Source organism: Ammospiza caudacuta, chromosome 14 (assembly GCF_027887145.1).
Source record: "Ammospiza caudacuta isolate bAmmCau1 chromosome 14, bAmmCau1.pri, whole genome shotgun sequence".
Taxonomy (NCBI): domain Eukaryota; kingdom Metazoa; phylum Chordata; class Aves; order Passeriformes; family Passerellidae; genus Ammospiza; species Ammospiza caudacuta.
This window is the reverse complement of record NC_080606.1, coordinates 14,136,261-14,159,061: the sequence shown is the minus strand read 5'-3', so window position 1 is coordinate 14,159,061 and position 22,801 is coordinate 14,136,261. Positions and strand designations below refer to the sequence as shown.

General features: G+C 53.6%; 1 protein-coding gene across 1 annotated transcript in view; it reads left to right on the top strand.

Annotated features, from left to right (window-relative positions):
• Positions 1–143: 143 nt before the first annotated feature.
• The window catches only part of OPHN1 (oligophrenin 1), a 51,798-nt gene continuing 29,140 nt past the window's right edge, over positions 144–22,801 (top strand). The window contains exons 1-4 of the mRNA XM_058813998.1: positions 144–297; positions 15,903–15,998; positions 19,949–20,010; positions 21,396–21,467. Of these exons, the coding sequence (XP_058669981.1) occupies positions 144–297; positions 15,903–15,998; positions 19,949–20,010; positions 21,396–21,467 (384 nt within the window). The remainder of the gene's footprint in view (positions 298–15,902; positions 15,999–19,948; positions 20,011–21,395; positions 21,468–22,801) is intronic.

Below are 22,801 nucleotides of genomic sequence, written 5' to 3'. Positions count from 1 at the left end.
GCAGCGGGAGCGGGCGGGGAGCGGAGGGCGGGGCCGGCGGGCGGGGCGGGCCCGCGGGATGCCGGCGGCGCGGGGCGCCCGGGGCGGCGGCAGCGGCAGCGCTCGGTAGGCGCAGCGCGGCGGAGCCGGGCCGAGGCGCGGCCATGGGGCACCCGCCGCTGGAGTTCAGCGACTGCTACCTGGACAGCCCCGACTTCCGAGAGCGCCTTAAGTGCTACGAGCAGGAGCTGGAGCGCACCAACAAGTTCATCAAGGAGGTGATCAAGGACGGCAACGCGCTCATCGCCGCCATCCGCGGTGAGCGGGACGGGCGGGGGTCGGGGCAGGGCTCGGGGTGTCCCGTTCCCTGGGCAGGGCTCGGGGTGTCCCGTTCCCTGGGCATTGCCCGCGGCTCCGGCTGGAGTTCCTTTGGGCCGTGCCCTGCAGCGCTCCGGGCAGGGCTGCCCTTCCCTTCCCACCCCCGGCGTGTCCCTGTCCCCGCAGTGCCACCTCCGGGGCCACCGCCGCCGTCCCCAGGCAGGGCCGGGCCGGGCCGGATCCCCCGTGCCGCTGGGCTGACCCCGGCCGAGCCTTGCCGTGGATGGGCTGGTTTAGGGCCGGTGATCCCCGCTCGGGGAAGCTGCTCCGTTATCCCGCATCCCCGGAGCGGGGGGAGCGGGGCGGGTCCGTCCCGGCCATCCCGACACCCTGCGGGACCCCCGTGAATGAGAGGGGCCCTGCTGGAAATCCTCCCATTGTTGTCGGCGTTCTGTCATCCTGCAAACCGCGGTGAGCATTTTTCCCAATGAATGCCGATCTCAGTGTTGACTTTGCGGGAGTCGCCTGTTCAGAAGTGCTGACAGATCAGCAGAGCACCTGGGCCAGGTTGTGTCACCTGAAACCGCCGAGTCCCACGTGTTTGACACTGTCCTGACTGCTTAGGTTTGTTTTCCTTCCCCACAGCTGGATCCACCTTCATACACACCTTCCCCGTGTCGTCTCCCTGGCCTCCATGATCTTAAATTTTCCAATCCAGATGATTCCATGATTCTCTGCTGTTGTCCATGCTGTTATCCAGGCCAGCAGAGCATCCATGGGGGCAGTGCAGGGACGCAGACAATCCACGCTGGTCACACGCGGTTTTCCTGCCAGCTGGTTGGTTTCAGTTGGTGTTAATAGGTTTAGCTGCTGCCCTTTTGTTCAGAATAATTCAGAGCTTCCTTGTTATCGAGGCTGTGGCTGGAATAGCCCGTGTTTGCCCATCTGGAAGCAGCAGAGACAAAAGCTGGTGTGACTGAAACTGCCCACGTCACGGGGCTGTGAGACCTAACGTGGGTACCAAAACTCAAATCTCTGCACAGTCCAGGGCAAAGAAAAACCCCCAGCAAAATGGAAATCAGAGGGATTAAAACAAACACGCTTGCTAATGGAAATGCTTTTCTTCATCACTTTGTTCAAAACCATTTCCCTTTTCAGTGTTTGTAGTGCACAGGGATGTGAGGGATTTCGCTGGATCAGCAGAACCGGCCCAGGGAGACTGGCCAGGGAGGAAGGGCAGAAGCAGAAGAGAGCAGAGCACACCCAGACAGCACTGAGAACCCCCAGGGATGAGGATTTCTTGCCTGAAATGCTGTGGGGTGTTTTTGTAGCTGATCCAGCAAGCTGCCAGGGAGGTGCTATGGCCAGTCTTGCCTGGGCTTCCATCAGCTCCCTGTGTTTAGTTAACAGATAACTTTAAAAAATTGATATATCTCTGAATCCTACCCATGTGGAGCTGTGGTTATGTGGGGTACTCACTGGGCATGGCCTCACCACGGCCAGCTGGCAGATCCCAGTGTCCACTGGGACACAGCCACGGCTGACAGCCCCTCTGTGCCCCCTGACAGGGTGGGAACGAGGTGCCCTCAGCTGTTGGGATGCTAAAGTGGTGGTGCTGCCATCAGGAGAGTGAGATCCAATGTGGAGAGAGGGTGAAGTACCTGAAGGGGCCTGCAACAAAGGTGGGGAGGGACTTTGGACAAGGGATGGAGTGACAGGACAGCAGGGAATGGCTTCACACTGAAAGAGAGCAGAGTTAGTGGGATAATGGGGAGAAATTCTTCCCTGTGAGCCCTGGCAGAGGTTGCCCAGAGAAGCTGTGGCTGCCCCATCCCTGGAAGTGTTCAAGACCAGGTTACCTGAATGAGGGGGGCTCTTTAGGGGGCTTTAAATTCATTTGATCTTTCATGGATTAAGGGAAACTGGTTCCATTCCCTCCACCTAACTGTGTCACCAGCTGGAGCAAATAAAATTCCAGGGGTGAAGTTCTTCCAGGGGCCTGCAGCCCGCCATGTCCTGGGGAGGGTCATCCTGCAGCCACAGCCCCACCAGTGCTGCCTTTGAGTGTGGTACTGACACCCCCCAGCAGCTGAGTTGTCACAAATACACAGGACACCACAAGGGGACAAAGTATTCAGTATTGCCAAGTGGGGAATTAAATTACTAAAGCAGAGGATAATATTGTTCATTTGTAGCATTCTTGGGTGTGAAAGCCAATAATAGAAAATAATGCTTTTAGTCAGAAATGGAAATTATTTTTGCTGTAAAGTTGGCTGCATCCCTTGTTTTCTGTGCCAGCAGTGTGGCGAGTCAGTGGCAGTGCCAAGTGACAATGCTGGTCCCACACGTTGTACTGGCAGTGCTGAGACCACTGTGGCCTGTCCCTGGTCAGGCAGGGAGAGGTTCTGGGAGGTGTCTGTCCCATCCCCTTGTGCTGGCCAGGATCAGGACCTGCTGTGGGCCCTGGGGATTCGGCTCCAGCAGCAGCTTGTCCCTGCCCAGAGCTCCCCATGGCCATGGTGGGACATAGGAGCTTGCTCAGGGCACGTGCTCCAGGGCACTGGCTTGTCAGAAGTTGTGGCTCCATGGCATCACCGTGGCTGTAAGAATGGCTGCTTTACTGCAGTTTATTTCTGTGCTTTAATCTCTCCTGCTCACTGTGCTCAGCTGTGTGTATGATAATGCAAAACCACCTATTTCCCCTGGTCTTTGATCTTCTCTCCCAATTAAATATCAAATGGAGCTGGAGAAATGTCAGATGGAGGCTTTTCTCATCAGTACCTGTGAGTGCTGTGATGGTGAAAATTGTCCTTTGAAGCTTGAAGAGCTGTGAGCTCTCATGCAAATGTTGTGTTTGTGGTTTTGCACTTGATTTCTGTCCAGCCTGGAGCTCTGCAGAGTGCCTGGGACTGTGCTGGCACTTCCCAGCCTCCCCAGGTAGTCTGAGCACTTCATCCTGAAGGATGGAGTGACAAAGAATGTGTAGGGACTGTGTGAGCTTTTCTCCAGAAATGGGGTTCCTTGGACACCCAGGAAAGGTCCCTCCATCATCATAATCATCATCATCATCATCATCATCATCATCATCATCATCATCATCATCATCATCATCATCATCACCCCTGCAGATCTTCAGTGCTGTATGTGGGAACTGGCCTGTCCCCTCAGGGAACTCTGGTGTCCCCCAGCATGGCAGACCTGTTCTGGACAGGTTTCTGTGCTCTTGTTGGATGTGGTGCCTGGGGGTTTGATGCTGTGGTATGTGGGAAGCAGCATGGCATTGGAACAGGTTAATTTAATTTTAATTTTAATTCCATACTGAAGCATTGGAACAGGTTATTTTAATGGGATTGAAGCATTGGAACAGGTTATTTTAATGGGACTGAAGCATTGGAACAGGTTATTTTAATGGGACTGAAGCATTGGAACAGGTTATTTTAATGGGATTGAAGCATTGGAACAGGTTATTTTAATGGGATTGAAGCATTGGAACAGGTTATTTTAATGGGATTGAAGCATTGGAACAGGTTATTTTAATGGGACTGAAGCATTGGAACAGGTTATTTTAATGGGATTGAAGGCACCCAGAGTGGCCTGTCTGCCCAGAGCCCCATGTCCTGGTTCATGGGAAGGCTGTGGGGCAATGGAATCTGTTCCTGCAGCACATCACAGCCAGATCCTGGGGACTGTCCAAACAACCCTAAAGCTCTTCTCGAAAATGGGGAAGAGGAAGGAGCCTATCCCACACAGGACAGGCTGCAGCTCTCCAGGCAAGCATCAGCTTTGCTGGGAGGCACAGCTGCAGTGACAATGTCCTGTCCCACAAAGACAGCTGAGCCATGAGACAGTGAGGAGCAGGGGGAAATGACCTGCTGGAAAACACATCACTCTCCTCCAGCAATAATGTGATCCCTTCTTGGCTCCTTGCTGGTCTTCCCCATCCCCAGTGGGGATTTCAGCCAGTAAGGGCACCAGTTACAGCTGGTAACTTGTACAATTGTCTCCTGACTTCCCAGCTCTGTGTTAAATCACACCCATAGCCAGAGCCCAGCTCTCCCTGGAGCCTCTGCACCCTGCAGCACCCTCAGCTCAGCTGGGCACAGGGCATCTCTGCAGCACCCTCAGCTCAGCTGGGCACAGGGCATCTCTGCAGCTGCTGATGGAGCAGCTCCTGCTCCTGGGCTCCCAGCTCTGAGCACAGCACTGGGGCCTCAGTTGGTGCAAATCTAAACCAGACAGGCTTTAACCAGACACTAAAACACAATAGCAGAAAAAAGAACAAAAACCCTCCCAAAAGCCAACTCACCCCCAGCGCCAGAGCTGATCCTCAGTGCAGGCAGGAGCAGTGAGGGCCCAGCACAGGCTCTACCAGATCCAGCTGGGAGGCAGATCCCACCCTGTGTTCTGGGGTTCAGGGAGGTGTTTGCTGGGTTTTGCTTCTTCTGGAGCAGCTCCCTGGTTGGGCAGGTTGTCCCTGTTGGGTTTGCTTTGCCCGTGGCTGAGGATGGTTTGGCTGTGCCATGATGTCCCCAGGCCTGGCTCCTTGTCCCTTGCTCCCTCCCTGCTGCAGTCCTGAGCTCCTGAGCCTCCCTCCTGGCTCCTGTTGGTTCCAGCTGCTCCATCCATGCCCAAATGTGCCCAGGGCTGGGTTTGTTTTGGGAAGCCCAGGGCAGGGGTGGCTGGCAGCAGCACCAAGCCTGCCCTGTCCCTGCCAGCTCAGGGGCTGGTGGGAGGGCTCTGGGCCAGCTTTATTCCAGCTTAAACAAACCAATGTGCAATATTTTGTGATAGTTTTTTCCAGCCCAGATATGCTTCCCGAGGACTCGCCTGCCTGCAGCAGCACAGGGGCCAGGACAAAAGGCAAAATCATTTTCATGTGTTTAAGGATATTTTTCCTTGTGCTGCACATGAGGCATGCAGGGAGCTTTTCATCCATCTTCTACTGGCTTTTCTGGCTCCTTCCCTGGGAGGATGTGGGTGTTATCCATGTTCTGTGTGTCTCACAGCCCACGGCTCACAGCAGCACTGCTGCTGACCTAAGAGTTTCCTCTTGAGTCACTGTTTGAGGACTCAGCTTTTCTGGCTTTTTCCTTGAGGTATTGTTGGAATATTTTATTCCTAATGCTGTTGATGGCACATTGATAACTACAGATGTGGCATCCCATGCTTGCCCCCAGGCTTTTCTGTCCTGCTGGGTGCCAGCCTGGCTCTGTGGGGTGACAGTGCTGTGTCAGCTGTGTTCTGCCAGACACCTGTGGCACGCCCTGGCCATGCTGCATCCTGGCTCTGGCACTGATCCCTCGCTGCCCAGCCATGGATCTGGGCTGCAGGGAGAGCCTGCAGTGCCAGCTTGGGCCATTCTCCAGGGACAGAGGGGCAGGTGCTGCTGTGAGGGCTGTGAGGCTCTGCCTGGCAGGAACACAGGTTTGGAGAACTGTGAGTTCATGGAAAAAAACTCTGAGCAGTCAGCACTATTTACAGATACTGAGCACCAAAATGCAGCAGCTTTGGAACTGCTGGAGAAGTTCAGGAGGCAGCAGTTATTTTTCCTTACTCAGCATTAAATGAGTCTTCCAAACACATAAAGCTTCTGTCTGAGGATCTGACACGTGTGAATGAGAAAGCTTCTGGAACCTTGTTGTTTCTGTTCTGTGCATTGTCCATGCTGGCCTGTGTTGTGTCTCACAGCTGCTGCATGGCAGCAGTGATCCCAGGCCAGGCTGTTTTCTCCTGGGGCACATTCAGACATGGTCTCTGTGCCCCTTGTCCTTTCCTGTCACCCAATTCTCCGTGCAGGTGAACGTACGGTCATGAGTTGTTCAAGTGATGATAAGAGCAGCAGAATAGCCTGAGATAAAGTCTATAAATACAAGTACAGCCCACAAGTCAGTTGCTCTCTCAGTCTGCTCTTGCTCCTTTTTAGCCTGTTCCCCCAGCCAAGCCTGATTTTGAAGAGCCTGGAGATGTTTAAAACAAAAATAGATATATTAATGTTACTAAACCTTGTAGCTGTGAGAATGGAGAACAAGGGACACTTGTGGACACTTCAAGGATGAAGTGGTGACTTGCAGAGCATTGGGGGACCCTTTGATGTGGAAACACAAATCCAAACCCCCAAGTCCTTGCAGAGGTGCCCAGAGTGGGGGTAGCTCTTGGCAAAGCCCCCCTAAGTGTGCAGGTCAGGTTGATGGTGTCAAGGAGCCCCCCAGGAGGTGCCAGCTGGTGCAGGACAGGCTGGCATCATGTCCTAGCCTGGATCTGGAGGGAAGCACATTCCTGTACGGGGATCCAGAGGGATGTGCATTCCCAGCCTGGATCAGAAGGGATGCACACTCCCACCTGGATCCAGGGGGATGCACATTCCCAGCTGGATCAGGAGGGATGTGCATTCCTGTACTGGATCCGGAGGGATGCACATTCACATCCTGGATCCGGAGGGATGCACATTCCCATCCTGGATTCGGAGGGATGCACATTCCCAGCCTGGATCCAGAGGGATGCACATTCCCAGCCTGATCTGGAGGGATGCACATTCCCAGCCTGATCTGGAGGGATGCGCATTCCCAGCTGGATCTGAGGGGATGCACATTCCCAGCTGGATCCGGAGGGATGCACATTCCCAGCCTGGATCCAGAGGGATGCACATTCCCATCCTGATCCGGAGGGATGCGCATTCCCAGCTGGATCCGGAGGGATGCGGTCCCTCCCCGCCCCGAATCGCTGCTGAGCCGCCCTGGTGGCTCAGGGGTCTCTCCCTCCCTGGCTGTGCTGTGCTGTGTGACTCAGCGGGCCCCTGCCCAGCCCCGCTGCGCCCGTATCGAGGGAAACTCTGAAATCATCGGAGCTTGGAGCGAGCGCCCGCCGGAGCCTGCCCTGCCCGCGAAGGGGGGCTGCAGGGACATGCGGATCATGAGACGGCTCCGTGGGGATCGCTCTGCTCTGCCCCGGATAACAGTCCGTTGTTTTCATGTTTGTTTTCCCCGTGTCCGTCCTGTGAAGCAGCGGGAGCCGCGGATTTGGAGCACACCCTGTGTGCAGCTCAGCCAGAGCTCCGTGCCAGGAGCCTGCTCGGGGAGCTCTGGGTGGTGTGGCTGTGTTCACAGGGTCCCAGGACGAGGGAAGAGACGAGAATCTCGACTCCATGTTTCAGAAGGCTGATTTATTATTTTATTATATATATGAATATATTAATATATCAATATATTAATATTTGCATTAAGAAAATTATATATTAAAACTATATTAAAATTATATAGATATTAAATTATATATATATTAAAATTATATATTAAAACTATACTAAAATAATAGAATTAAAGTTTTCACTAGAAACCTAGCAAAGAATAGAATACAATTAATAACAAAAGCTTGTGGCTCTCAGAGAGCCCAAGCCAGCTAACTGTGATCAGCCATTAATTAGAAACAACCAACATTAACCAATCAAAGATTCACCTGTTGCATTCCATAGAAGCAGATAAATATTGTTTTTCTTTTCTTCTGAAGCTTCTCAAGAGAAAAATCCTAGCAAAGGGATTTTTCAGAAAATATCATAGTGACAGCCTGGAGAACTGCAGGGATCCCTGCTGCTCTCCTGATGCCCCCGGGAAAGCAGCTGCTGCCCCTCCCTGACAGCTCACTCCTCCCAAGGGAGGGCAAAATCCATTTGTTTTCCATGGCTCAGCTTCGTGTATTTTTGGTTTTATTTTTCAAAGAGCCTGTTCTTCATTCCCCAGCCTGAGGACTGTCCCCAGGCTGGCACTCTGAAGGTGGTGACTGCCTTCTGTGGGACAGTGATGTCCCACATCAGGTGTATAAATAGGTGCAGCAGCCAGAGCCACCTGCCAGCCTCACCCTGCTTCCAGCTGGCTGCCTGCTTGGCTTCCAGCCCCAAAGTGTCACCCTCAGCCACAGCTCACCTGGCACTGCCATCCCCAGGGCTCTCCTGGCAGCACCATCCCCACCCAGCGCTCACCTGGCCATCCCTGCTGCACCCAGCCGCCTCTGTGCTGGGAGTTCTCAGAAAGCTGAGGGTGCTGCCACCCTTGGAGCCTCCTGTGCAGGGTTTGGGAGCTGCTGACTGCCCAGCTCAGGAGCTGCCACCACTTCCAGCAGCAGCTCTGGTGCCCACAGAGCCGGGCACTGTCCCCCAGCTGGGCTGTCCCTCCTGCACCCAGGTTCATTGTGCCCCAGGGCAGTGCTGAGCAATCCCTGCTGTGCTGAGACTGGATTGGGACACCAGCTGGTCTGAAATTCCTGCAGGTGTGGCAGCAACCCTGGTTGGGCTTGGTCTGTGGTGAACCAAGAACTGTGACAGCGTTTTGTGACTCTTCTCTGCCTCTGCAACCCCAGGAGTTGCATTATTTCTTACTGTGCATTTCACCACTTTTGCTGATTTCTAAGGCAGCTCATCTTTTCTTAACTCCCGTTTCAGTTGGCCACGTGTTCTGGGCTGGCTGCCTTGTGTCTCTTCCCAGTTTTGCTGAAGCAACTCCTCCAGCTTTGCAGGGCTGTAAGGTTGATTTGAAAGGCCAGCAAAATGACAAAGGGGAAAAAACTAATCTCTGAGAAGTTCAGGCTTCCAAAGTGCAGCTTTACCCATGGCTCATCCTGAGGAGCACTAAGGGAAGTGCTGATGCCAGTAGGAATTTTGCTGCTGTGGGGAGAGCAGGGGTGCCCTGGCTGAGCTGGGCCAGGCAGGAGGCTGTGCTGCAGCATCCTGTGCTGCCCTTGTGTTGCAGAAGCAAAAATCATGAAAAAAAAATCATCCAGCACACTGTCTCTTATAAAAATATTAAATGTACAGGCTGAAGTGGTGCTCTCTAGGAAAGCAGTACAAGCCAGTGAGTGTCACTGGGAGAATGCTGTGCTCCACGTCTTTGCTTTGAAATGTGGCTCTGCTGCATGATTCTCTTGCTGATCAATGGATCTGTCACTGTGGAGGTCTTGGGAAGAAGATGCTGAATAATTTAACCCCAGGGAGGGTGAGAGTGCATCCTTCTCCTAGAAGCTGCATCTCACATCACTCCCTCCCAATTTTCCCCAAAACAGACCAATATACCCCAAAACTTTGTTGTCCTTCCAGTCTTGCTTGGTTGCTTTTTGTTTGATTGGGATTTTGGGCTGATATGTTGCCAAACTTCCAAGCTGTTGGTGAGAAGACCCATGATCTTCTTGTGCTCCAGGCATGCAGGAGAGCCCCTGTGTGTGTTTAACTGCCTTGAGCTTTGAGGTGCAGCCTCATAACTTTTGCCAGCTCATCTGGAGCATGGCAGGTTCTGCAGAGCCGGTTTTCTTCAGGCAATGAGGGAGATAAAGCAGGCGTGAGAATTGTGTGATGAGTGTGAACCCTTGCTGTCTGGCTCCTTGGGTATTTAATTTAACAGTAAATAAGAAAATAAGCCTGTCAAGCTCGTTTGGGCACTTCCCACAAGGCTGGCTGGGCAAGGAGAATAATTCATAATAAAAGATTGAAGTTTAGGACAGGAAACAGAAATTGTGGAGGGTGGGAGGGGGATGTGTGAGTGGAGGTGATGGTCCAGAGGGCAGGTAGCCAACTAGCAGAGCAAAAGGTCACTGGTCAGGGAGAGATACTGAGAAATGTCCTTTAACTGGGAGCACAGCCCTGCTCTAATGCCTGGAGCCTGGGCTGGACTGGCTGTGAAAGGGAAGCAGCAGTTTATGAACAACTCAGTCAATGAGGAGCTGATTAGGAGAGGTAAATGTGTGACAGTGTGAGACATCCACTCAATTCCTTCACAAGAGATTTGTAAAGCACAGCTAAAAATAGCAAGTTATTTTTAGCACTTCACGCTAGCCACTTACTCCTGGCAAGTGGAAAACCTGTGTCAGTGTGGGAAAAATGGCCTTTGTCCAATGTGTCAGGATTTCTGAGTCCCCACAGAGCCTTCAGGGGACGGCTTGGCCTGGGTCAGTGCCAGGCACTGCCTGTCCTGGGCCACTCTGTGATCCCTGGTGGTGAGCATCTCCCCTCTGGGCTGCAGTCCTTGCAGGATCCTGTGGATTTGGGACTACCTAGAGGCTAACTGGAAGGTTATATTTGTATTCTCATCTGAGCAAATTAACGTTTCTGTGTTTGAGCAGCTGTGGAGTATTTGGGAGTGTTCCATGAGTCAGGGCTCATTGCTCCTGATGGCACATCTGGGCTTGGGGGGTAGCTCATGGCTTTCCAGGCTGAGGTGTTTTTGTGGGACAGAGACTGGGGGCTTCATGCAGTGTAAATCCAACACCTTGGAGCAGAGTCTGGCCCCTCGGCCACTTTCTTTGTGTGCTGGCTCCTAAAACTCTGCTGCAAGGACAGAGAATTCCCCAGGAGCAGTGGGTTGGGTACTGTGTCCAGAACCTCCTCCCCAGGGTGGTGATGGTGATCAGTTCCCTCTCCTTAGTGATGCAACTCCCCATGGGGAATTCTTTGGCAGGAGTTGGTAACAATGGGCACATTATTGTCTCCTTAGGAATCACAGCCATCTCTCTGCATGCTGGGAAAAGTGGAATTTCTCAGGCTGTATGTATGCTGTGCACAGCTCTCCACCAGGGAGGAGAAAATCACCCATAGAGACCATTGGTAGGAGATGTAGGTGTGTCCTCAGCTGCTGTGTGTCAGGGTCTTGCAACCTTTCCCTGACAAAAATGGATTTCCAGGGGTGAGATCCCAATCTGAAAATTTTCATGTCTTAAAATGCCTTTGTTTAAGGGCAGAGTGAATTTTATATTCTTTTGTTTGCTTATTTGAAAGGAGAGTGTGTGTGGCCAGCTTTGATAGTTCTGTTTTCAAGCTGGAGAATAAGAAAGCAAAATGCAAGATGGAGCTCCTGCTTAGCTTTGCTCAGGTTATTTGCACTGCCACAATCAAACCCAGGTTGTGTTTTCCCTGTTGATTCCTTATGGGTTTTATTCAGAGCTGAAGCTGTGACTGAATTACTCTGGCACTGCACTCTGTGGGTTGGGCACATGCAGAACCTCAGGAATTGCCTTTTTCCCCATGGAAATCCCTGTTGGCTGCTCTTCCCTGAGCTGTCCATGTGTAGGTGCAGGCAGGGAGAGCAGTGAAAGTCACTTCCCACCTTCCAGTGTGGGCTGGGACATCCTGTCCTTTCCTAGGAGCGGGGCAGGGATGCTGCAGCCCCATCACTGCTCAGCTGGATCAGATTAAACTCAGGACTGCCTTTGCACTGAAAGTGTCATAGCCAATGATTGCAAAGATGATGAGTAGAGGGGTGGTATTTTTATTTTGTTTTTTCCTCCTTAATTTGCTCCCTGGGAGCAGCATGTGATGAGGATTAGCCAAAGGGCTGCTGAACCCACTGCTTGCTCTGGCCCTGAGCTTCTGGAGGAGCAGCAGTTCCCACCTGGCTGTTTCCTAGGAAGCAGAGTGGTGCTGTATTCCAGCTGCTGCACAGTGTCATTTAAACAAGGGCTATTGGGGTGTGGATAACAGGGGTGAGGGTGCTGGCAGCCTGGCCCTGGCCAATGTGATGTGTACCCTCCACACCCACTCCCCTGCACAGTTGGAGATGTTCTGTTGGTTTTCCAAGTGTTTATTTCTAGAAATCAAGCTGGTTTTTGCCCCTGTGTCACACCCAATGTCCAATTGTGTCCCTGTGGTGTTCAGTGAGGCAGCCCAGGCAGGGCCCTCCTGTCCTGGCTCAGGATCCTCCTGGTCCCCGTAGCTGTCACTGCTTGGTTGTCACAGCCACTTCCATTTCTGTGTGCTCAGGGGCATGGTTTCCTCTCTTGGGAACAGAGGACCATGGCAGTCACACAGACTGTGACCTGGGTTGCAATTAGTAAAACTAATTAAGGCTGTGCACCTGTGGCACCTCGAACACTGCAGACCCTCAGCAGCACCTCGGTGCCCCATTCTCTGCCTGTGTCTGCTCACCCTGTTCCCCCAGGGTTCTTTTCTGTGGTGATGGTTTCCTTCTGGTTTAAATTCTAAGCATTGGAGGAAAAAGCAGCAGCACAGCCTGGTTTGGGGCTCTGTTTGTGTTTTGTCAAAGACCTGTGGCTTTTGCAGCGGTAGCAGCACTTTTTGGTTTGTGGTTTTTGGTTACCTGTGGTTGCTGTCAAAGTTTGAAGTGAGAATCATAGGTCCTTACTGAGCAAGCTGTGAGGCACATCCTTCCAGAGCTGCTGGCTCTGAAGATGTGTTTATCCACACATAAATACAGCCCTGAGCTCTGTGTGTGCCTCCTGAGGCTGGCATGGCTGGCACTGCTGCCCCCCACTCCTGCCCTACAGCCTGGCTGGGACCACTCTGTGCAGGGATGGAACTTCACTTTGACTAGGAGAGTAAATTATTGTAACCACAAATGGTGATATTTGGCATTGCTTCCTGAGGCTGGAAGGGAGAGGGGTCCTTGAGGACTCCTGATGAAATTCATTTTGGTGTGTTTCCATGGAAACAGGCTGAGCAGGCAGGGTCTGTGGGGCAGTGCTGTTCACAGGGATATTCCAGCTTGGAGCATGGCACTGTTCCTTGGTCCTTGGTTCTGGTGCTGGGGGAGCAGGACAGGCCCTGCAGCTGCCTCTGCCTCCTGCCAGGCTCTGGGGGTGCAGAGCAGCAGCCTTTGGCAAATGAGTGTTTGTATTGGTGGGGAAACATTTCCAACAGTTGAAACAAGGGAGAACACAGAGTTATCTCTCCTAGCGTGGGATGGAGCCCTGCTTTTCCACAGCAAATCTTTTCCTGCTGGCTCCTTCCTGTGGTCAAGACTCTTTCCTGTGGCCATGGCTTATTCCTTTCTCCCCAGCACCCCTGTCCTGCCTGATGGGGTGTCACCAGTCCCCACTGCCATTCGGGTGCCACTGAGGGAAGGGGCAACATCCCACCGAGTGTGTTTGAGCACTGACACCGATTCTCTGCCTCAGGGCCTGGTGCTGGGCCCTGCAGGGACACAGACCCCGAGTGGGGACATCCTCTGTTCCCATGGTGCCAGCAGTCACTGATCCCTGTGCTGTGTCCCTCTCACACCCCAGGGCTGTCCCACAGTGCCAGCAGTCACTGATCCCTGTGCTGTGTCCCATTCACACCCCAGGGCTGTGGCAGTGCCAGCAGTCACTGATCCCTGTGCTGTGTCCCTCTCACACCCCAGGGCTGTGGCAGTGCCAGCAGTCACTGATCCCTGTGCTGTGTCCCTCTCACACCCCAGGGCTGTGGCAGTGCCAGCAGTCACTGATCCCTGTGCTGTGTCCCACTCACACCCCAGGGCTGTGGCAGTGCCAGCAGTCACTGATCCCTGTGCTGTGTCCCACTCACACCCCAGGGCTGTCCCACAGTGCCAGCAGTCACTGATCCCTGTGCTGTGTCTCACTCACACCCCAGGGCTGTGGCAGTGCTGCAGCAGCAGCGATGCTGCCCTGTGCATGCACACAGGAGCTCTGTCAGGAGCCAATGTTCAGCCAAGGCTCTCTACGTGTGGGAGTGGAGTTGTGTTGCTCTGGAGAAGCCTGGTTTCCATTAGGAGCTCCTCCAGAGCCTGCCAAGCACGCAGGGTACGGGCTCACACCCCCCTCCCTCTCTCCCTCCTTCCCTTCTTGGCTGACAGGGACACACAGCACATGGAGACCCTCTGTCCCTGCCAGGTGCCACCCCTGGGACCTGTGTGTGCTGCCGTGCTCACGGGTACACTGGAGCTGTGTGCTTTGTCACCTGCCCCCAGCCAGCACCCATGGAGGGGACAGACGGACAGACAGACAGATGGGGGTGCTGCTGCTTTCAGAGGGGCTCAAAGACACGCACGGGGCTGGGAGGAGTGTTGGGAGGGAAGGATTGAAGATCACCTGTGACCAGCAGCAGGGGAGAGGCTGGCTGGGGCCACAGAAGCGTCAGGGATGGTGATGGTGATGGGGATTTGCAGGGGATGAACAAAGATTCCCCTGAGCAAGGGCTGAATGAGCCTCCAGCCTGGCCTGAGTGAGCTCTGGGGCACTGAGGGGGAATTATTTGCTGAGGTTTTCCATCAAGTCAATGACATCGTTCTGTGAGAGTTCACCCATTTATGTGCTCCAGCCCCTGGCAGCTGGGGCTAAATAGCGACATTCAGGCCTGAATCTGCCCATTCAGGAGCCAAGGTTTGACCCATCAGGGAGCTGCTGAACGAGGCTTTTGAGGGAGAAGCAGGGACTGCACTCTGAGCCTGCACTGGGGACCCGGCAGTGCCCCCACCCCTGCCTGCCCAGGGACCTTGGGGAGGGCAGGAGCTCCTGACCTGGGGACAGGGGAAGCAGGGCGGTCTGGGGGCCTGCCAGTGTCCCACACAGGCCATTTGATTTCTTTTCCCCAACATTCATTTATTTCAATGTTGTCCAATTTTTCTCTCTCCTTCATAGCAGCATTTCAGAGCATCCCATGATTGCCACCACAGTAGTAAGTTTTATTTTCAAATCAAAAAAACCCATCCATGTACACCAAGTTCCTCTATACAGCAGTCATGGTGCTGGCTTGGCAAAGCAGTGGTGGGAGCTGGTTGCCCATAAGGTCTGTGCTGTCACATCTTCCCCACTTGTAATTTCATGAATTTCTCAAAGTCCCGTCTCTGTGCCCTGCCACAAAGGAGTCCAGCCTGGGACTGTGCCCACAGCTGGAGTCCCAAATTAGAAGTAGCAATGCAAATCAGAGTCTTACATTATTCCTTTGCTTTTCTTTTTGTGGCCTGCATGCTCCTCTCTGAGGTCAGGCAAGTGCAGCCTCACTTTCTGTTTGTATCTCAGGAATTGCTGTATCTTTGTGCAGGGTGATGTGGTCAGTGCAGTGAGTGTGCTGTCCCTGCTGGCCCTGGGTCAGGCTCTGTGCTGGTGTCACTGTCACGTCCCAGGGCCCCTCTGCCAATGCCAGCAGACGCCATCCAGACACATCCTGCAGCCACACAGGGTGCAAAGACACAAAGCATCCTTTGGGCCAGAAACTTCTCTGCAAGGTCCAAAAATAATTTGGACTGAGCCACAGGAAACATCAGGCCATTTCTCTGCTTCCAGCCCAGACTGTTCCTCACCAGCAGGAGCAGCAGGTCCCAGGGCCATCTGTGGGTGCCCCTGGCTCAGCTGTGTGCTCTGTGGCACTGTCCTTCCCTCAGGGCCTGCCTGTGTCCATGACCCCACAGAGGAACAGTTATTTTTAGTCCTGCCTTTTCCCTCACATTTATTTTCTGACTCTACAGATTTTTCTCCTATATTATGAAACAATTTCTGTGAACAGTGGCCAGCCTGTTCAACAGCCCCTGTGCTCCAAGGAGCTATGCTGGTGCACAGAGCCCTGGAGTATCTCCTCAATGTTTTCCTGCAGGGAAGTGTCCCTTCCTGTCTGTGGCTGGACACAAGGCCATTGATCAGTTGTTGTACCGTGTGGTGCATCCATTAGTGCTGCAGAAGCTTTTTCAGAGAGAGAAAAAACCCAAATCCAATTCTCTCTGCAGCCTCTGAGGGTTATTAATGCTGCAGCATTTTCTGCAGCGCTGAAATTCCCAATGCCTGTGGATTTTCATAACCACCCTCCTCTGGTCTTGTTCCATCAGGACAAATTCCTAGGACATGCAGCCTCTGTAGAACAATTGCAGAAACCCACAGCTGATTGCTCTGTCCTTTTCCAGGGTACTCCTCAGCAGTGCAGAAGTTCTCCCAGACTCTGCAGTCCTTCCAGTTCGACTTCATCGGTGACACACTAACAGATGATGAGATCAATATTGGTGAGTTCTCTGCTTTTTGAAGCTGATTTCCAGCAATTGGAACAGTCTCCCTCTCTAGGAATTAGCCTGCCTGATGGTTTTTAAGCAGCCTCAGGAGCTGGGTTCCAGGCAGCTCTTCCACAGCTTATTTTCTGAAGTTGAGCAGTCACGGGTCGAGTTTCACATTCCCAATTCAGCGGATAATTTGCAGAGGTTTTCCATGGCTCCAGGCCTGCTCTGTGCTGCCAGGTGCTGGGGAGGAGGCAGTGTGGTACTGACCTCCCAGCCAGCCCCTCTTCCCAGAGCTGCAGTGAGCCCAGCTCTGGGTGCTGCTCCCAGAGCTGCCTTTGCTGTGCTGGAACAAACTGCCCCACGCTGCCCTGCAAGGGCACCAGGCCGCAAACTGCTGGGGAAAAGGGCTACTGGATGTATCTCAAACGGAAAACAATGGCCATCTGTGCCCTGGGCAGCCTTGCAGGGCTGCTGCCTGCACATCTGCTTGGGCATTAGTGATCCTGGAGCTGTATTACATCCCTGCCCTCCCCCAGCTCAGCTCTGGGAGTCACTCAGCATCCACAGCCTGGGGGCCTTAATGCCCCAAACCCTGCACGTTTCACATGAATCTGCTCTTGGTTTAGTGAGGTGAGTACACTCTGCAGGGGTGACAGGGGGCTGCAGGAGGGACAGCAGAGCATCCTCAGCCCCCAAGGTTGTCACCCTGCCCCATCACACAAAACACTTGTTCCTCCTGCCTGGGCTGAGGAGCTGGGGCTGCCCACAGGCTCACAGGGCATTCACCAGGCAGGAGAATTCACAGGGCATTCATGGGGTACGGCACAAGGCACAGGGTCTTTTCCAGGCTGCTCCCAAGGGCTGCACAGAGGGGTAAAAAGGGAAACCAGCTTTTGTCAGGCAGTGGTTGCAGAGTGGCAGCAGTGTGACATTGCTGGTGTCAGATCTCTCAGCTGCTGTCAGAAGGGGAAGGAAGTAGAGCCTGTTCCTTGGGCTGTTGTATTTAAAGCCACGTGAAGCAGACTGCAGCCTGCCCCTCCAAAGCTTGTTTCCTTTATGGAAAGTCTCTGGGTGAAACCCACTGGAAATGAATCAGCCTCCAAATGTAATGGCAGCAGAGGTCTGAGCTTCCAAACACACACGGGTCAGGGAGGGGGGAACTCTGCCATGGAAATGCCCCTCCTGGGAGCTGAGGGGTCTGAGGCAAACAGCCATGCAAGGAAAGGAGTGTCCCTCCTCTTGGCTGGAAGGAACAAAGCTCCAACAACCAGGCAAGGCTGCTGGGAATGACAGAGGTTGAATAAAGGGAGTGTGGGATGAGGGAGAGCAAGAGAGCAGATGTAAAACTCTCCGTGGTGAAAGGAGCGTGTTTCCCTTCAGTTTTGCTGGGGAGGATTTGTTTTGATTTTTCAAGAAGAGGTCCCCAGCTTCCCTGTGAAGAAGCCTGGGCTGTGTTCTCCTCCCACCCAGGCCCTGGTGTGCCTGCAGGGGTTGAGGCTTCCTTATTCCTGACACAGCAGCTTCCATCTGCCAGGGTGCCAGGGGGCTGCGTGGGAGTGCAGAGCTCATTTCATGTGCAGGGCATGGGAGGGAAGCACAACACTTCCAGGCACTTCTTATGCTCTGCAAGAGAACGTGTTTGGGTTGTAAATAGAGCTAAAGTCACACTGCTCTCTCCTTGTGTGGGCACAGAGCAGCCTGGCACCCGCGCGGGTGGCAGCGGGGACACTGCAGGTGGCAGTCAGGACACTGGGCTGATGTTGTCTGTGGTGAGCAGCACTTTCCCCTGGGCATGTGAGAGGTCATGAATGCACCTGTGTTACCCCTCAGCTGCAGCTCCTCCACTGTCACCTCACAGGACACAAATCAGCAGCTCCTGCAGAGATGGAGGGGCAGTGAGATGGGGGGGAATGTTCTTCCCTTCCAGGCATGGAAACATGGAATCCTGTAAGGACCTTCCTGGAATGGTTCTGGCTGCCCAGCAGAGTCACTCTGGCATTTCCAGGTGTCATTGCCCAGGTGTGGCTGGGCAGGCTATGGCTGCTGGTGGCCCCCCTGCTCCACACTGCCCTGCATGGGCTGGCAAAGTCTGACCCAGGCCAGGAGCACAGATCCACCCCAGGCACTGCTGGGCTGGCAGCAGGATCTGAGCCTTGTGTGTGGTGCAGGTCAAACTCAGTGGGCTGTTCTGTGACTGGAGCCAGGAAACATGTTCCTGGGCTCTTCCTGTAGAGCAAAGGGAAAAAATGGTGAGGGAACATTTTATGCACTGACATATTTCCCTGTAAGTTTGGGGCTGGGTTCTTTCTCCCTGTGATAATTCTTTTCCTGGCTCAGGCCCCTGGTGTCTATGCACTCCACCATCCTGGGGAGCCACAGTGACAGCCACGTGTGGCCCTGGGTGTGAGCACCATGAGCTGTAGGGCCATTGCATTGCTGGGTGCTGGAGCAATTGGAGGAGAGCTCAGAAGCTCCTGACTCATCAGGAAGGTCTGTTGTGCCACTGCCAGCTGAGTGCCCGTGTCACCAGGCTGTTTGTTCCCTTCTGTGTGTCTCAGCAGCTGCAGAATGAATCCTCACACTGGATTTTAGGACAGGTACCTCTCCCAAGGTGCTGCTGTGATTGAGGGGAGAGGACTCTCAGCTTGCACAGGGAGCACAGGAGCACCTTCTCCCTGACCTGAGGGACAAGCTAATCCTGTGCTTGCACTGCTGTACAGTTGCTGTGCCCCTCATGTGCTGCCCTGCCCTGCCCTGCCCTGCCCAGCCCAGCAGGGAGGGAGGGTCTGAACTGCAGAGCTCTGGGGTCTCACAGAGCCACTCTGGGATGTTCCCACCAGGGCCAGGGGGAGCCTGGGACCCACCAGACCTGTCCCACTCTGTGCTGAGCAGGCTGGAGCTGTGGGAAACTTTCCCAGCTAATTCCCAGGTAGTTCCCAGATACACTGGGGTGATCAGGGTGTTCCCCCAGGCAGCCAGCACACAGCCACAGTACCTGCATGGGCAGGAGTTTGCCCAGCCTTGCCTGCAGCCCAGAGAGAGGGGAGTTTGGCTTGGCACTGTCAGTGCTCTCCTGCTGAGGGGTTTCTTCCCCTGGGACAAATTCAGCCCCTTCCCAAGTTCTCCTTTGATGGGCAGGGAGAGGGGCTGCATGCTCCCCCCTTGGTGTGGGGTCAGCTGCTCCCACTTAGTTCTTTATCTCCCCAGGCTGAATTATTGTTATTTCAGTTTGTTAAAGGAAAAGTTTCGTGCTATTTTTATTGTAGTTGGACTCCAACTGCTTATCAATGAGATCTTTTTGTTTCACTGCTGAGATTTTAGGGAGTGGTGTCTGTGTCTGTGACCATGTCTACACCTCCTGCCTTTCCTCCTGTACACGGACTTTGTGCCTCCTGGTGCTGCATGTGATCTTTGTCATTTCAGGCCATTTTCATTTGACACATTTGTCCTGGTCCTGGCAAGCCCCTGCAGCTCTTCCTGGGACAGAGGTGCCAGGTCCATTGTGGTGGTGCCAGGCCAGGCACCCCTGTCCTGCCCAAAATGCCCTGCTGCAGGCCCTGGGGATGCCAGCTCCCCTTCCCCCTGTTTGGCTTTCCCTGCATTTGTCCCTTCTCTGCTACCTATATTGCCATCTCTATAACACAATTCCTAATAAAACCTCATTAACATCCTCTCACCTTCCCAGGGCCTTCACTCCTTCATTGCCTGGGTGTGAGACCCTCCTGTCCCTTGCATACATAAATACCCCTCAAGGCCATGCTGCCCCTGGCATTGCCTCACTCAGTTTCTGCCAAAAGAAGCCACCTCTTCTTGGTTTTTTGTCAGCCTTTAGATGGCCATGCTGGGGGTGCAGCCACATTGGGGTGTCCTGATATGTGTCACACACTCCAGTGCCACATCCAGTGCCACATCCAGTGCCATGTCCCAGCTCCCCTGACCAGCCTCTTCTTTTCTTACAGCCGAGTCCTTTAAGGAGTTTGCAGAGCTGCTGCAAGAAGTGGAGCTGGAGAGGTCCATGATGGTAAGGAGATGGGAACTGGGCTCTGTCATTCCTGAATGCCAAATCACAGCCACAGCACCATGTGCCTCTGTGTCAGGCTTCTCATCAGAGGGAAGCTGGGAGCACTGGGAATGTGCTCTGTACTCATCTGTCCATGGGCCCTGAGCATGGGCAGGCACAGCAATGGGTGTGGGGGGCTGTGGCTCTCCCAGGCAGCTCAGGCAGGCACAGAGCCCCAGGCCCTGCAGCTGGAGGGGCTGCTCACTGTGGGGAAACCAAGGGTTAAAGAATCAGAAGTGTTTTTGCTCAGTTTTGCTGGGTGCAGGAAGGCAGGTGTCCCTGAGGCCATCAGTGCTGGTCCAGCTCCTGCAGTACAATGCACTGCCATCACCTTCCTGCTGCCATGTGCCCTCAGCCTCTCCAGGCTCCTCCAGAGCCAGTGCTGGCTTCCCATTCCACTCCTAATTCCAGGAAAAACATGAAGGTTAGGCTCGGTGGAGAGCGTGCAGCGTGCCAGGAATGTGCTGCTTGGCTCTGCCTTCCCCTGCCTCGTGCAGCAGCAGGAGCTCCTGCCAGGCTGGGCCAGAGGGGCCATGGGCAGGCAAGGAACTGCAGGAAACCAGAAAAGCACTGAGATATTTCTTTATAATTAATTACATCCCAGGTAGAGTGGCTCCTTTGGCAGTGGGGGCAGCAGTGGAAGGTGTTTCAGGGATTATGGGCACTGTCCAACTTTCAAAGTTGGGGTTTTTTCCCTCTACTTGTAGGACCAGTTCTGTGTTATAGCAGCTCCCTCAGGAGGTTTCACACTCACTGTGTTCATCAGATTTAAATCCCCTGAGGGGCTGTGCTGTGTGGTGTCCTGTCCCCTTCTGTCCCCCTCTCCCTTCTCTGGAGCCTGGGACAGAGCCTGTCAGGGGAGTGGGGCTGGGAGCAGACAGCAGCTGGTGCCAGTGCCTGAATGGAGCTGCAGCCAGTGATACAAACTGGGATCAACTCACTTTCATGTGGATTCATGACAAAGGTGGGCAGAGCACCATCCAGGAGAGATCTCTGAGATCTTTGAGGCAGGAGTGGAAGGGACACAGGCAGGCTTTCCCTTTTCCCTGGCTGTTCTGAATCTCCAGACAAGGGAACCCCATCCTTTATCTGAGGTGGGGGACACTCCCTGTCACCCACAGGATGTCCCCAAAGCCTCCTGGGATGTGGCTGGGGTTTGCTGTGTGTCACCCATGGGGAAGAGCAGGTACAGATGGTTTAAGTGAATTGACCTACGGACAGAGAATAAGTTTCCAGTCAAAAACATTAAAATCTCAGAGCTCTTGGCTTCTAGCCATGTTCAGCCTCTGTTTAAGAGAAAATTGATCAGCACCCTGCAGTTAAAATGCTTTTTCTTTGCGCTGTAGGTGCAGAATGCAAGTGATTTGCTGATCAAACCTTTGGAAAATTTCCGGAAGGAGCAGATAGGGTTCACCAAGGTAAGGTTGGTTTGTTTGTTTGTTTTCAGTGTAAACAGATTTGTTTTCTGTTACTGTCTTTGAATTCAGATTTTTCTCCTGTTGTTGCTAACAAGCAGTTGCTCCACTGCATTCTGACTTCAGGCACTCACAAACTCCCTGCTCAATGCTGGCTTTCAGCTGCTGGCTGAGGGTTCGTGCTGTGACTTTTAGTCTGATTTTTCAATCTGAAGTGTCTCCAAAATCTTTTCCCAAATTCTCTGGGTTCTCTCCTGGCCTGATTCCAGCACTGCCTCAGTCCTGAGCAAGGAGTGCTTGTTTCAGCCAGGAGAACCTCCTTGCTGCTTCACCCCCTCTCTCCTTTGTTCAGTCAGTGCTATTGAGAATAAAATACTTTCTGCAGAGAAGTGTGTGGTGGAGTGGGAGGGAGGAAGGGAAGGAGGGAAAGCAGGAGAGGCCAGCAGGCAGAACCTGATTATAGTCATAGGGCTTTTGTTATGAAATATTTACATAAAGCATCTAATGAGTCTTTCAGATGGACCAAACTTTTAAAGAAACAAGCTATAAAAAGCAAATTCTCCACATGTGGAGCACAAAAGATCATTTTTCCCTTGTCTGCTATCAAGAAATCCAGGTTCCATGTTACTCAGCAGCAGCTTAAAATGGGGCTGGCTCTGGCCCAGCTCTGAAATGGAGATGTTTTGGAGAACACTTGAGGCTTGGATTCAGCCCAGCCCATCTGGAGGCTTTGACTTTTAATAAATACAGGGTTTGAGGAGAGATACTTGATGGCCCTCCTGCCCTCTGCCATGCCCTGAGGGCTGGTGTGAGGAGCCCTCTGAAGAGCTGCAGCCACGAGCATGGCACAGGTGCTGCCCACGGCCCTTGCCCTCGTGTCCTTCAGGCTGGTTTTGTCCCAGAGAGCCCTTAAGGTGTGTAAGGGCTGCTCTGCCCCCAGCCCAGAGCCTGCTGTGCCCTGAGAGCTGAGCTGGCTGCACCCACAGGCCTGTGCCCATGTCCTGCTCCCTTCCCTGATGGCAGGCACGGGTCTCAGCAGGGCTGGTGCCGCTGCCCCAGCACTGGCACGGATTCACCTGGCAGCCTGCAGCCCTTCCTCAGTCCCTGTGCATGGGCAGAGTGCTTCAGGTGGAAGCACAGGGTGGTGACAGTGGCAGGGCACTGCTCAGAGCAGCTGGAGAGGTGGCAGAGGGCAGGGGGGTGTTGCAGGTGGCTCAGCCGTTGTGGTTTGGTTTGGGGTTTTGTTTCTTGTGAGGAGCATGAGCTGCAGAGGTGCCAGGGCACTGTGGTGGGAAGAGAGCTGTGCTGTAGCTCCATGCAGGAGCTCACAGGACAGC